The sequence below is a fragment of the Echeneis naucrates genome, chromosome 24 (assembly GCF_900963305.1).
Source record: "Echeneis naucrates chromosome 24, fEcheNa1.1, whole genome shotgun sequence".
Lineage (NCBI taxonomy): Eukaryota > Metazoa > Chordata > Actinopteri > Carangiformes > Echeneidae > Echeneis > Echeneis naucrates.
The window spans coordinates 15,765,038-15,780,412 of record NC_042534.1 but is presented as its reverse complement, the minus strand read 5'-3'; the positions used below and the strand labels follow the sequence as shown (position 1 = coordinate 15,780,412).

The 15,375-nt window shown below is 41.8% G+C and overlaps 1 protein-coding gene across 1 annotated transcript in view; it reads left to right on the top strand.

The window, feature by feature from the left end:
- Positions 1 to 15,116, top strand: part of ptchd4 (patched domain containing 4) — a 29,742-nt gene extending 14,626 nt beyond the window's left edge. Inside the window, exon 3 of the mRNA XM_029496982.1 lies at positions 13,435 to 15,116. Coding sequence (XP_029352842.1) covers positions 13,435 to 15,116 — 1,682 coding nt within the window. The remainder of the gene's footprint in view (positions 1 to 13,434) is intronic.
- The last annotated feature ends 259 nt before the right edge of the window (positions 15,117 to 15,375 follow it).

Here is a 15,375-nt window from a genome sequence, read left to right as displayed (position 1 = left end):
TAGTTTATTAGACTTTTTTCCCTCGGAGTTGGGGGACTTAAATAAATATATAAAGGAATATGACCATACATGATTGAACCAAAGCTAACTGTCAGTGGATCTGCAGAAGAGTATATTCAGAAGCACAGATGAGACTAAATAAATAACATTAAAATGCATTAGCAGGCCTCCGTGGTGAAGTGACCAGATGAAAGCCACTCCTGAGCTAACAGCATGAACAGGTTGAATCTCTTAGCCACTTAAAGCTGAAAAGCCCTTCTGTCTGATAAGATGACAGTTAAACCTTGACATTAAAGTGAAATGTGTGTGTGTGTGTGTGTGTGGTGAGTCCCCGCTCATCACTGTAAGGCATAAGTTAAGACGGTATGTTTTCATTAGCACTTGTCAGGACTTGAAGGTCTCTAAGCTTACTGTTTTGTGACTGATCCATCCAATAAAGACAATAAAGAGTTAGTTTTCCATACATGTTTGGGAGTCAGGCGGTCTGCGAGTTTTAAGAAACATTGATTTAAATGAAAGACTAGCTGATCAGAACAAGACTTTGACTCTAACCACACATTGGAATATACTGACTGCATTTTGGCTCCAACTAAAATATTTTTAAGGCTTGATACTCAAACCTATGAGTTATAGAATCATAAATGTACCACTGACAGAACAAAAAAAAAAAGGATTATTGTAACAGTGTGACGCAGTTTGATAGCATACACTTGTGGGAGTTTGGGGGAATTTCTTTCCCTCAGTGTAAGTTTGTAAAATGTGAAACTGCATCATGGTTCCTCTTTTATCGCTTTAATTTAAGCTCCTTCACACTAAAACTAATCCATTATTATCTCTGAACAATTCAGCTAATGTCATCTTTGACCTTCAAATCGTGTAGTGGAGGAAACCCTGCACAGGGCAGGTACCACCATGTGTCCTTAAGGCCCTTTGTTTAATATGGAGCAGCTTCTCCTCCTGTCTTTGTCCCCAGCGTCAATCTGCCCTGTCATCTGTGAGCTGGCCAATTACTGCTGAGCTGAGCTTGTCAGTTTGTTCTCTCTCAGGATATGTGATGGCTGTTAGAAGTGTAAAAACTGGCAGGGACATGAGAGGAAAGAAAGCAGAGCAGGACTCATGAAACATACATGCTGTGACATTACAGAGAGACTGACGGCCCTGTTTGTCTCAGACACCCTCCAAAACAGGATTTTATTTACTTAACACAACATGTGGTGACTGCACGTCCCACTGGGACATGATAATACTCCGTTGTGCAGAGCTTTAATGTCATTTTTTTCACCTCTACCACATTTGACTCATAGTGAGAGCTAAAATAGTTTCAAATGGCTGCCCTGCATGAAGCTTCTGCAGGTGTATGTTTTTAATTTTGGTAGAAAATCAAACCAATACCTTGTACTACTTCCACTCATATTTGTGCCCGAAGCAGTTATTAAAATTGTGCATTATACACATGCACTCGGAGGTGATTGGAATAATTTGAGTAAAGGAGTAAGGATTCATTGGCAAATATTCTGAACTTGGGGGCCAATTATTTCGCAATTGCCGTCACCCTTTCCTGAAAAACTCCACGAGATGCTAGATCTGATAACAATCTTCTGTTTAGAATATCGAAACACAACCATGGCAATAGACATCCCGATTCCAGGCCGCAATTGGAAAATAAAAAAACGCAGTAAATTAATTCCGCTCAGTGTTTGCATGGTTCCACTTCCTTGTAATATTATGCTTTTATTATTGACATCAGTGCATTCATGTATTTAATATTTTCAAATTTCCAATTTTGCGGATGTTTCCTACCAAAACAAACAAGCAACAATATCTTATAATTTGTTGTGAAAAATACGCATTAGCCACCCTGCTAATACATGCCTTGCTTGGGTTTATTGCCCTCTAATGGGCCCATCATTTGAAAAATAAATATCGTGTTGTATTAAACAAGACTTGGCAGTACACACTGGGACCATAAACTTATTAGCAAATGTTATTGAGCTAATAAATCAAGTTTGACGTAGGGGCATTTTCCCGTAGACTTCAATAGTTCTTTTTACAACAACTTAATTCGCTCTCTGAAGGTCATTATAGAGAAGGTAAGTTTAAGAATCTTCAGTGTTTGCTTTTCTTTGCAGACCCAGAGTCTATTTCAATTTTTATTTACAAACCAGCAGCAGTAGCTATTAAAATTGAAGACAAAACAACATTTACCATGACTGTAAATGTTGCGATTCTTGCAAGCATGACAAAAGAGAAAAAAAAAAAAATCAAAATGTTGAGGAAGAAACTATAAAAAATTTCGTTTTATACATTTTTAACACAAATTCCCATCTTCCCCTAAACCAGAAGATCAGAATCATGAGCTCCACAGCTCTTTACTCGCCTGTGATTTACAAACTGGTTAGATCTCGGTGTGGGTTTGGTTTGGCTGTAGGAGGGAGGCTGATAAAAGAAGAGCCCATGGAGCAAACTTCTTTCCCTTATGTCCACAATCTGATCTCAGTCCCATCAATCTGAGTCAGTGTTACAAGATTTACAAGCTCTTTGGAATTTTCTCTGTCTGGACACTGATATTTTTTTTCGGCCTGATGATATGTGTATGTACATATATATCCTATGAGGGACACTCAACATTCGTAGCCAGTCATGCACAATGGCCATTACTGTTGATGGTGAAAAGCCTTCTGGGAATTCCTGCCTGTTTCAATAAGCAGGACTGGATGACTGATGATCGATCTATGGATGTTATGGCAGTGAGCGGCTCTGGGATGACGACAGTATGACAGCTTCAGGGTCAGATTTAAGGACCTGCAGGGAGGAATAATCAACTATGTGTGTGTATTAAGTGATGTTGCTCCAGGATGATGTGTTCCCAAACGGTAAAATACACTATTTCTGGAGGAAAGTCATTATACTAACCCCGATGTGCCCACCCGAATTTCAATTTAACTGTGAGCAACAGGAAAGCGGATTTTGTTCTGGGAGCTCGAGTCACTCCTGGCCCCCTTCCCAGTATCTTGTACTGATTTTATTTTGCTTTTCCACTGCTTTCTCAGTTCATAATTATATAACCAGCGTTCACTAGCCTGTGTAACAGCATCTTCAGTGGTAGACTGGGAAATTTAAACTCTGCTGTATTTATAGTATAATAAGGCTGTGTGTTAAAACTGGCTGCAACGTCAGGAAGAAAGAAGTCAGGGTCTAATTAAATCAAACACAGTTTGTGACTGCTCTGTTGTCCCCTCCACGTGGTCATGGTGATCTAGCAACCTGAAGGTAAACCCAAGGGGGTATGTAAAATTTGAAATGCTCCGCTATACGTATGTCGAGGCTGTAGATGTGCAGTGTCACATTTGTATTTATTTGGCTAAAGCTTGGAAATTTCAGAGTAAAATCCAACCTCAGGCCCTGCACTCCATCAGATATCAAAAGGTTATTGCTTTCATTTCTTTTCAGAAATGCATTTTCCTGCAACATTTCATTTTGATGTTATGGCCTCACATAAACAAGGATTGTGTTTTCCTTCCCACAGGACGCACCTTTTTTTTAAGTTCACCATAAAATGACAGAAGTGTTGTGATAGAAAATAAGATGGGAAGTCTGAAGCCATCACAGCAGCTCTGTGACGCTGCAATTCACCGCTGCAGTTCATTGAGCCAAAACGATAACGCATCTTAGTTTGGTAAATGGCTCTAAACATCCAAGTCCAGCTGAGGATGATGACAATGTTGTTGACTTTGCAAGTATTTTCTCCATAGACCAATATTTGGACATATTACTAGTATTCCTGGATGACAACAATAAAAGCTGGCGTCAAAAAGATTGCAAATCACCCAGGGGAAACTTGAATGTCTGTAAAAAGTGTTACAATAGCAAACTGTATATCTATTTATACCGATAATATTTGTGCAGGTAGTATACCTCACGGTTGGATCATCACAGTCAGGAAGGTTCAGTTCCAGTTGTTGCTGACTGGATGACTCCTTGGATGAATATGAATATTGTGGACTGACCAAAAAAACTGGTGACACTTGCTTAGGCTGTAAAACTGAATGTATCATGACTCCGGCAGCCCTCGATCCATTATCGCTGATGATGTCCTAGTGGTGTCAGCAGGTTTATCCCTAATTCGGTTTTAATGTGAGTCATAGTCTTATGACGTGAAAAGAATTACATAACTGCTAAATAAATGCATAAGCAATGACAATGGAAATAATAATACAAATGCTACATTGATTTGTTCATTTCTTCTTCTACATTAGGTATTTATTTCTGCAATTATTTATTTAACAATAGTTTAGAACTCTTTAATCATTTTCTACATTTTTTTTTTATTTCTGCATTCATCCATTCATTTATTCATTACTGTATTTGTACATTTGGACATTCATTCATTTCTGTAACACTATGTCCATGTTGTTAATTAGGGTTAGGCATTAGGTAAGGCTTCACTTTTAAGCCATTTCATGGATCCGGTCCTACTGTCCCTGTGATGACCGGTACTGAGTAGCTCTGCCTTTTCAATGATGCCAACTTGGTGACTTGATCGACACTGACAAATGAGCCCCCAGGCTATTAATATGCAAAGTTCACACTACTGCACTTGGAAACCCATCACTTGTGCTACCTTTAGGCCCATCTGATGTCACCCAAAGGCATTTTAAGTACAGTGTGTTTCATGGAAAAACACAGGGCATTACTTAAAGTTTGAAAAGAGATGAAAACCATGAATGAACACACAAGCACATCAATGTGCATCTGTTCACTGTTTTTAATGTGTGTGTGTGTGTTTGTCTATATGTGTGTTGATGCATGTATCATTTGTGGCTCCTCCTCAATATGTCTGAATAAGCCCCAAATCTCTGTCCAAGTCCCCTTTTCAAGGAAAAAGCTGATCTGCACAAGCAATGAAACACAGATTCTCACACACACACACACACACACACACACACACCCATTCAGTATGCTCTACTCAGCAAAACCATGACTCTGTCTGGTAACAAGAAACAGACAGGAAGGAGCTAGAAAAACCATGCAGCGCTTATGCTGCTCATGTTAACATATTTAAATTCATAGCATACAGTACAGTACAGCACAGTATTAAGATTAGAATTTTCCAAACTATTGATTTTCTAGTTTTCAGTAAAATGTGACAGAATTTTAATAAAGCCTAGCAGTATCAGATCTTTCCAAGGCTGACATGTTATATGCCTTTAATCGAGCAGCTGTGTAAATCTTCATTGGTGTGTGACAGGGAGTAATGGACACAATGGATGTGAGACCACTGCGGCTGATGGCCTCGGGTCTGCATTACGCTGAAACAGCACTTATGTTCTGAGATACATAATGATTGGGGCCGTCCTTTTAATTTGCCATAAAGATGATAACAGCTAATCATTTTGTTGGGGGGCAGGGACGAATTTTCAAACTGCATCACAATTTAAATTACAGCAATCAATTTATGATTTGCTGAAATTCACATTTTGTGATGGTGTGATGGTGTGATGACATTTGTTCATTTATAATAACGACCCAACTCACAAAAAAATGCTAATACTAAATTACAATATTCAAAGAGATATGAAGACGTCAATATAACACAAGCCAAGTAAAAGATTCAGAAATGAATTTAATGCTACTATCAAAATCTGTCATTATAAATTACTTGATCTCACATTCATATATATATATATATATATAGAACACAAAAATATCATTGTTATTTGTATTTTTAGATTTAGATTTTTAAACTGCAATCGAAATCACATATCACAGCTGTAATACCCTCTGACATAATCATACAGTAATATGACTTTCATGTAATCCATGTTTGTTTAGAATGAAAATGTTCTTCTTTTTTTTTTTGTTACAATTTTCATTAATTCCTTAATCAATATATGTGTTTGCATACAGAATGAAACAACACAAAATATTTAATTAGAACGAGGTGCACGGTATTGCCACCTAGAGTTTGCCCTCATTAGATTTGGCTTTTAAGTGGATTGACCCAGAGAAGAACCACTTTCACAGAGAAGTCAATGAGCAGGTGTGTTGGGGAGTTAATCCATTTTTAATGGAATATCCAGCAGGCTTTTGAAAGGGCCCCTCTCATCAGAGCTAAGTATGCAATCGAGGAGTTGGGACCTTGTGAATTTTTAATGGATTGTCAGGAAACTGCACAAACGTTTGCTGTATATTTTGGTCTGCTGGTGTGCTATTTTTGTCAACAATGTATCATTAATGGCTTCTGAAGTCATTGCACATCAAAGATGAGATTGTGACAGCGAGCTCTCTGAGCTGTCAACACAGTTGCAGCTCTGAGACTTTTTGCCAAAGTTATATGAAACATTAATCATTTGAGCAAATTTTAGAATCAAAAAGGTATTTGATTTGTCTGCTTGTTGTGTGCAGTGATAAGTGTTCCTTCGCTTTTCTTTGACATCAGCACATTGACACGATCACCGAAAGGCAGAGCTGCGTCCACTGAATTATGCGTCAGTTTATTCACCCCTGAATAAGTTTCCACTCCCTGCTTTCTGTTTTTAGAATTCAGACAAAGCCCAAATAGCACAACTCCAACAAAACGCTGTACAGCAAAAACAGACACTTACTTTCATGTATTATTAAAGTTCAGCTTCTCTAGTGAATTAATTAACTCCCAGGATCAGACCTTTCTGCCAAAGTCAAGGGGGAGTACAGAACAATGATTCTTTGCAGACAAATAGAAGACCTCCAGTTTTTGACACTGTAGGTTTGAGTTTGACAGATTCCATCTTCTGAAGTGGCATCAGTGTTTTAGTGTAGCAGCTTGGATAATTTAGCTGGCTGATCGCTCAAAATGATCGTGCCTTGAGTTCTTTTCCACTGAGGTGTAATATGATTGATGGGGATCGGGCCCATAAACAAATTAAGTCGCGCACAAACAAATGCTGGGAGGTTACTCGCCTTAAATTAATGAGCTCACGGCCAAGTCTGAACACCACAGCTCTCCAACAGAGAGCAGTATTACTTTATTAAATAAAACCCTGCTGCCCGAGAGAGATGACGAAAAGAATAAAAAATAAACACGGTATATGGTAAAAACAGTGAACACACATTTAGCAGCAGAAAAGCAGCAGGGACATACTTTGGAGCTTTTCTTCCAGAAGGAGACAACCTAAAAATTCAAATGAGCAGATTTTGCTGTTTCACACCCGGGGGTTTTTCTGTGCCTTTGAGTGGGAGTCTCTCGCAGTCTCTCGCAGCCTCCCACTCAAAACACAGGATAGTGTACTGAACCACAATGAGGATGGATGTGAGTTTATTAACCCTCCGGTCGTGTTCACCTCCCGCCCCTTACTTTAGTGTTCCCGGTCAAAATTGACCGGTCTGTTTTAACTGCACTTAAATTAGCACAAAAACCATTTTGTCACCACCAAATTTTTATTCAACATTCTTTAGCTGTGAACAATGTCTCAAAGTTGTGTTTAACATGAATTTATAGAATTAGACAAAGTAACTGCAGTGAAAGTACAAATAGGCACTGAAAATGTATTACAAAATGAACATGTAATGTAAAAACTAAATGGAAAACCAAAGACCAAACTCAACATGAAGTTGTGTGTGTGTGTGTGTGTGTGTGCATGTGACACTCAGGTCAGAGTGGGCCTTGCAAACATAGGCATCACATTTGCAGCATCTCAGGCTTGTTTTGTTGTCTGTAGGGGCACAGAGCTCACAGCGCTTTTCTGCCCATGTCCTTGTTGGGGGAGAGCAGCCAGGGCAGTGGCTGGAGCTGGGGCTGGGGCTTTCACACTCCTAACCAGACTGGCAGAGGCTGGTGTGCAGGGAATGTGCTGGCGCCTTTGAATAAGAGGAGTCACCAATGCTGCCCAGATTTTTATTCCATATTTCCCTGGTTTGCTTGGAATGTACACCTTGAAGGAACAGCGACCTCTGAAAGGAACCAGGCACTCATCAACTGTCACGTCAGGGCCTGGATTGTACATAAGTGGTAGGCGCTCCACCCACCGGTCCCAAATGTTCCTGATGGCAGCCAGTTTGTCATTTCGCCAGCGGACGGGTCGTGTATCTCTATTAGCAAATCGAATAATTCTTGAAAGGACATGAAACTGTTGTTAGGAATAGTTGCCCAGAATATACATCTCCCAGACTCTGCATCCCACAGACTTTTAGTAGCCTCATTGTTTGAGCGATATACTCCAGCTAAAATCAACAGACCTATGTAGGCTTGGAGGTCTACCAGGTCGATTTCTCTCCAGGTGTCCCCAAACACACGCTTCCCCTCCAGGTTTGTCATCTTGAGTATAATTCCCTCAATGGACTCTGGTAAAAACAGTTGGAAACTGGACTTGATGTCATCCACACGAGATGTCACATACCGTGTTGGCCCTGGCGTCATCTTTATGATGTTTTCCACTCTTGCTCTACTTCCTCTGTCCTGGGGGGATGAAGACCAGAACAAGTGTCCACTCTTGGACTGGAATGTCTCCTCAGGTGCCTCTCCCTCTCCATCTGTTGACTGGTCAGTCTCCCCAAAGTCTGGATCAAAATCTAGGTTGTCTTCCACTTCGGAGACATCCTCCTCTATCTCTGGTTCAATTTCAGTGCCTTCTTCATCATGTCCAGAAAGCTGGACCAGAACCTCTTCGACAGAGAACCGCTTGGTCAGTGGCCTACTCATTGTGCTCAGAGTAAAAGGAGTGCAAGGCAAACATCATGCTATATATATGGGGTCTGTGTGAAGGTGATACATTGATTAGTCTGGAAGGTGTGGTTCATGTGGGGGATAGGCACAAAAGCGTGGGAACGAGATGGGTTCACATAACAGACACCTGTCTAGTCTGTGTGAAGTTATGATACATTGTTTCATCTGGAAGTTGGTTCACATGGGAGGATCGGCACATAAGCGCGGGAAAGAGATTGTTCAGTCTGAAATGTGTGTGTGAGTGAGTTGGGGTGGTGTGTATGGGGATGTTTTCTGTCTGATGGATGAATATAGTCTGGAAACCCATTCATTTCCTATGGCAGTCACTTTTGACACCACAAGTGTAACAAGGTTGATTAAAACACTCAAAATTCTGTGAAAGAGGTGATCCTCACATGTTCAAGTGCATAGTGTGGAGGATATCATAAGGCCTTGAGGCAATCAGATGTAAAACACAATATTTATGAGTGTTTTAAGTTGTAAATCGGTCAGATTTGACCCGAACACGACAGGAGGGTTAAAACATAATATGTGCATCATTAAAATGATATCAAAGGAGCTGTACACGTTTTGGCTTGTGATAGAAATTCTGTAGGATTTTGCATTGTTCTGGCTGCAGTGAGAAGAATGGCGTTGGTATTGTGCAGTGATGCAGGCTAAACATCAGCCAGCTAGCATCGTCAATGAGTGTTGCTGAAAACAGTAAGGACATCAACAGAGCACTGACGGCCATTTAACTTTTAACTTACTTTACTCAACGTGAGAAAAATTCAGAAATTACAGCAAAGACAATGAAAAGATTAAAAATGTTATTAACCTTTCCGGATAACTCAGACCTTTATGAATGATGACCATCACAGAGACCGCCAGCCCACCAGCAACCCTCTCAGCGGAAAACATATATAATGTAACACAGGCTTCCACATTTATAGCTCTTTATATATTTTATATGTGTCCCATCAGTTATTTCAGCCATGTCTCAAATTGCATGGAGTGAGTTGAACTGAAATGAATCTCATGGCAGTTATTATGCCATAAACCAGGAAAGCTCAGGTATTATGGCCAAAGCCTCTCTGTAATTGTGGAGGGTCAAAACCAAGAAGTAAATGTTTGTCACTGTCTCTTGATGGTGAGCAGCAACAAGCATAATGCGGCATGAGAAAAAGTTCTCTAAATATTATATGACATACATTATAAGGAGCAATGACGTGGTTCAGCAGCAGCAGAACGGCTCTGTCCTATAAAATACAACTTTTTTTTTTGTTTTTTCTTTTATTCCATCCTTCATGATGTGTCCTTTTGCTGACTGGGACTAGCGCACGTGATTCATAAACAAATGTCCACGTCTCCTGTCTGACATTTGAATGCATTACACATGCACTCGTCATTTTGCCCTTCACAACTTCCTGCCACATAAAGGCCTCCCTACGTTGGCATGAGGCACCAACTGGTCCAGTAAGGAAGCAATTCCATGCAAAGCTGGTTAAAGAAACAGCAAAATAACACTGTAGCTATGTAGCAATAAAACATGTTGTGAAATAGCCGTCACCTCTGCCTGAGAGCAATTTTGTAAATCTCTTGCTGTACTCTGCTTAATGAGAATGCCTTTTAGTAGCCATTACCTTCATAGTCCTACTGCAGGGTAAAACTCACCTCCAGCAAAAGTAATTGTGCGAGCAAATAGTTCCAGTTAAACAGGCCAGCAACCCTAGTTGGCACGAAAGAAATGGCCGTTTGAAATAGATTTTCAAATCGTTGACATTTCCTTGATGATCAGTCTGCCTCGTGCTCGTCCTCGCTTTCATTAGCCTCATCTGTTTTTATTGATTTTAGATCACTCCCTATGATATTGACCCCTCTGTCATCACCATGTGTGAGAAGCCGGCTTGGTAAACAGTCAGCCTGGTTGGAAAGGTCTATGGTGGGTGTGAGAGGCGGACAAGCTCTTTCACTGCGTGATGGATGGGTTTTAAAGGTCTGAGTGCCACAGAAGTTTTAGAGCAGCCGAGTAGTTTAATGAGTGCTGGTGTAGGCCAGGGGAGCAGAGGAAGGCAGAAGCAGCCAGTCCCTCCATTACAGCACTGCTGTGCTCTGGCTGTGAGATTGTGAGCTCCCCCCCCCACCATCTCTGCCTCTTTTGGGCAGAAAATAGTCTACAGGACAGCCAGTGATAAACTGCCCTCTTACAATCCATTCAGGCTTGTACCTGCATCTTGGAGATGTTTGAGATACAAAGCCTCTTGCCTCTTCATCCTTCCAGTCTGAGCAACAGCTCCCCATCTTTCTTCCTCTCTTTATCCATCCCTGCCTCCTGACACACTGCTGCAATGGCTGGCAGACAGCACAGGCCATCGCCCATTAAACAGGAAGGGGACAGGTGAGTCGGTAAAAGGTTACAAAAGGTGTATAAATGGTCTGAGTTGTGTTTAACGGCTGCTGTCTGGGTGCAAAGTTTCATCCATATTGTAGCTTTAAAAAATGACCCAGTGTTATTATTACTCAGTATTTATACAGACAGGAGACAACCTGGGCCAGCGCCATGATCTCAGATATATTAAGGTTGTCAGTCTAAGTGCCTGCTGCGAAATTACATAAATAGCAAAGTAACAGTTAAAATAATAGCGCTGATCAAGCCTTATGGAGATAAAAGCAAGCATGACCTTCCTCTTTGGGTCTGCGAAAGGTTTTAGTGATAGCGACTCCTTCAGAGAGCGATACAGTAAACCTGGATTACAAACTTGTCATTTAGATAGCTCACCCAGACTGGACAGTGCAGGCACTGGGGAACAAAAATTACAATCTTTAATTTCGAGTCATTCAAACGGATAATCAGAAAAACCTGCCCCATCAGTTTCTGTTATGTCGATTGATCCCTGTCAATAATGCTGCAACAGGAACACTCAAAATTCACGCCAATCTCCCACTGTTGTCACGTCAACCAACTTTTTGGTTGTCTTGGCAACTGTTGCTGGCAGATGGTTTTCAGCCTACGGATACCTGCCCAGAGATATGTATTTGATTTGATCTGATCTGATACAATGCAATTAAAGGCTAATGCAACATAATAAGCTGATTATGTCTGATTAAGCATAACAGGACGATTTTTTTATAGTATAAAAACTGTTTGTTCATTCAAAACATCACATTATTCAGACTTAGTCCCGATGTGTGTTTGTTCAACAATGTGCTTGTGCTGAAAGCAAGCGTCTGGACAGTTATGGCTATCAAATAAGTGTGTGTGTGTGTGTGTGTTGGTGTTGTGCAAGTATTATTAGTATAATGGTGAGAAAAACTTCTTAAACTACTCACATTGTGGTAGCTGGTGTTGACTATGTTATATTGTGGAGAGTTGTGTTTATCTCTTGACATGATGAGGACTTGTATTTGCCTACTTACTTTATTGGGACAATGTTTTCCTCACAGATTTGGGTTCAATGCTTGTCCACAGCTCAAACTAAATGAAAGTCTGGTTCCAAAATTGACATTCTCTTCTGCTCACTCTAATGAGGCCTACTGAAATTGTAGGAGCCATTTTAAAAAAACAAAAAGCCAGTTATGGATTTTCAAAATGCATGCAGCAGTGAAATGAGGGAAAAGCATGGAGAGAACAGAAGCTTTAATCAGAGAAAAAGTGAAAGTGCAGGCGGGAGAGAAGGGTTAGGGTCAGGGCATAAATAAATCCCAAACTTTTCCTCATTGTTGCTCTGATACAAACCAGTGACATGCTATCAGATGTGCTCTTCGTAATAATCCAACTCCACCTGCCAGCAATCAATCAGTGTAATGAATCCCCAAGCTTTTCTCCTGGTCCTGTCTAGAAAATGACACACTACTGAACAACCTATTTGGTAACCGGTGAAGGGAAACACATGTGGATGCCCCTGGTGTACCGTTGGAAAAACCCAGGGTTTTTCCACACACACTGCACACACTGCCTGACACTAAATAATTGACTTGAATCACAATTTAATAAAACTAAAAGCAGTAAGAGCCATCAAGCCGACTCATTACATGGGCCTAATCCTTTATAGTTAATTAACTTTTTTCCCTTTGTCAAGCAAGGGGAAATTTATAATGCTGTTGTCAAGGATAGCAATCCCCCTCGCTTCCCTGTCCACCAGCTAGATCTGAAAGGAATATTTTATCTCAGTATTATGCGGATGTGCTAAATCCATTGTTCACTGTTCCTGAAATATTTATGTAGTGGAGGAAACCCCCCCCCCCCCCCCGCATCAGAAATGCAGCGCTTTTTTGCTAAACGAAGACTGTGTGTGTGTGGGTGTTCATGCCAGTGTGCCTTTGTGGTGCTGTGGATGTGCAAATGTATGTTAATTTGCCTTGTCACACCAAAATTCATCAACTTTTCTTCAGATGACTAGGGGAGTTTCAGTCCTTACAAGCCTTTGAAATTGTTTGTCCCCTTTTGTTGTCTATGTGGAAAAGGAACTGAATTTTAAGAGTCTGTGCTGTCTGCAATCATTCTTTGCATTCAGAGTGAAATCATTCTCACAATTGTAAAACAATATCTACATTTGCGGGTTCAGATAATCAGCAGTTGGTAGCACATCGTCTTTCTTATCCAACGCTAGAAAACAAAATATCTGAAATCCTTCTGGGGCCATTTTACTTCCTAGAAATGATCACATCATGGAAATAGAACGACTTTCAGAGTATGCCATTTTTGTTGCGCACATTTTTAACGCATCTCTCTCTCATTCACTCTTTTCTTCTAGGCCACGGAACCAAAGGAGTGTTTGAGCTGCTAGCAGGCTGGAGGAGAACGAGGGAAAACCTCCCCTTCAAGGAGCGCGTGGCAGATGCTTTTGCTGACGTGATGGTGTGCTACACCATGACCAGCTCACTCTACATCATCACCTTCGGCATGGGAGCCAGCCCTTTCACCAACATTGAGTCGGTGAAAATCTTCTGCCAGAGCATGTGCGTTGCAATACTGGTCAATTACTTCTACGTTTTCTCTTTCTATGGCTCGTGCCTGGTGTTTGCAGGACAGCTGGAGCAGAACCGCTACCATAGTGTTTTCTGTTGTAAAATTCCCTCCGTGGAGTACCTGGACCGCCAGCCCACTTGGTTTAAAACCATGATGAGTGACGGCCATGACTTGTCCACGCATCATGACAGCGTCCCCTACCAGAATCACTTTATCCAGCACTTCCTGCGCGAGCACTACACAGAATGGATTACCAACACTTATGTCAAACCATTTGTGGTCATCCTCTATCTCATTTATGCCTCATTCTCATTTATGGGATGTTTACAAATCAGTGATGGGTCAAACATTGTCAATCTGCTGGCGAGTAACTCTCCGAGTGTTTCATATGCTCTGACCCAGCAGAAATACTTCAGTAACTACAGTCCTGTGATCGGGTTTTACATTTACGAGCCCATCGAGTACTGGAACACCACGGTGCAGGAGCACCTGAAGACCCTGAGTCATGGCTTCAATAAGATCTCCTGGATGGACAATTTTTTCCACTACCTGCGGGTGGTCAATGTGAGTGCGTCAACCAAGAACGACTTCATTACCATCCTCAAAGGTTCCTTCCTGCGCAGCCCAGAGTACCAGCATTTCACAGAGGACATAATATTTTCCAAGAACCGTGAGACTGACGAATACGACATCATTGCCTCACGGATGTACTTGGTTGCACGAACGACCGAGAAGAAGCGTGAGGAGGTAGTTGAGCTTCTGGAAAAGCTTCGGCCGTTGATGCTAATTAACAGCATCAAGTTCATTGCCTTCAATCCCACGTTTGTGTTCATGGACCGCTACAGCTCCTCTGTCATCTCGCCCATCCTGACCTCAGGCTTCAGCGTACTCACTATCCTCATCCTCACTTTCTTCCTGGTCATCAACCCCTTGGGGAACTTCTGGCTCATCCTCACGGTCACTTCTGTGGAGCTGGGCGTCCTGGGTTTGATGACCCTCTGGAACGTTGGCATGGACAGCATCTCAATCCTGTGCCTTATTTATACCCTCAACTTCGCCATGGATCACTGTGCACCACACCTGTACACTTTTGTGCTGGCCACCGAGCACACTAGGACGCAGTGCATCAAGTTGGCACTGGAGGAGCACGGGGCTGCCATCCTGCAGAACACATCCTGCTTTGTGATTGGGATCATGCCCCTGGTGTTTGTGCCTTCCAATCTGACCTACACACTGTTCAAGTGCTCCCTCCTCACTGCGGGCTGCACTGTGCTGCACTGCTTCGTCATCCTGCCGGTCTTCCTGACCTTCTTCCCACCCTCCAAAAAGAGACACAAGAAAAAGAAGCGGGCCAAGCGGAAAGAGCGGGAGCGCGAGAGGGAACGGGAAAGGGAGAGGGAAAGAGAAAGGGAGGAGATAGAGTGCATTGAAGTCAGGGAGAATCCTGATCATGTGACAAACGTCTGAGTAGATGGTAAATTTTAGCAGCGCATACAGTGGGTATCTGTCAAGGTACTGGTGGATGAGAGGTGTTCTCAAATTGTTAGGCACCTCTAGAGGTGCAGGGGAGTCTGACATGTCCCCTGAGGAGTTGGCACTCGTCACTCCCAACCAATAGCAGCTGGCCAGAGTAGAGCGCAGCCCCACTGGTCAGTCATTCAGTCCTTCAGTCTGGACAGTGTATCTCATTTGCACAAACTGCAACATGCTCATGGTTCTAAAGCTC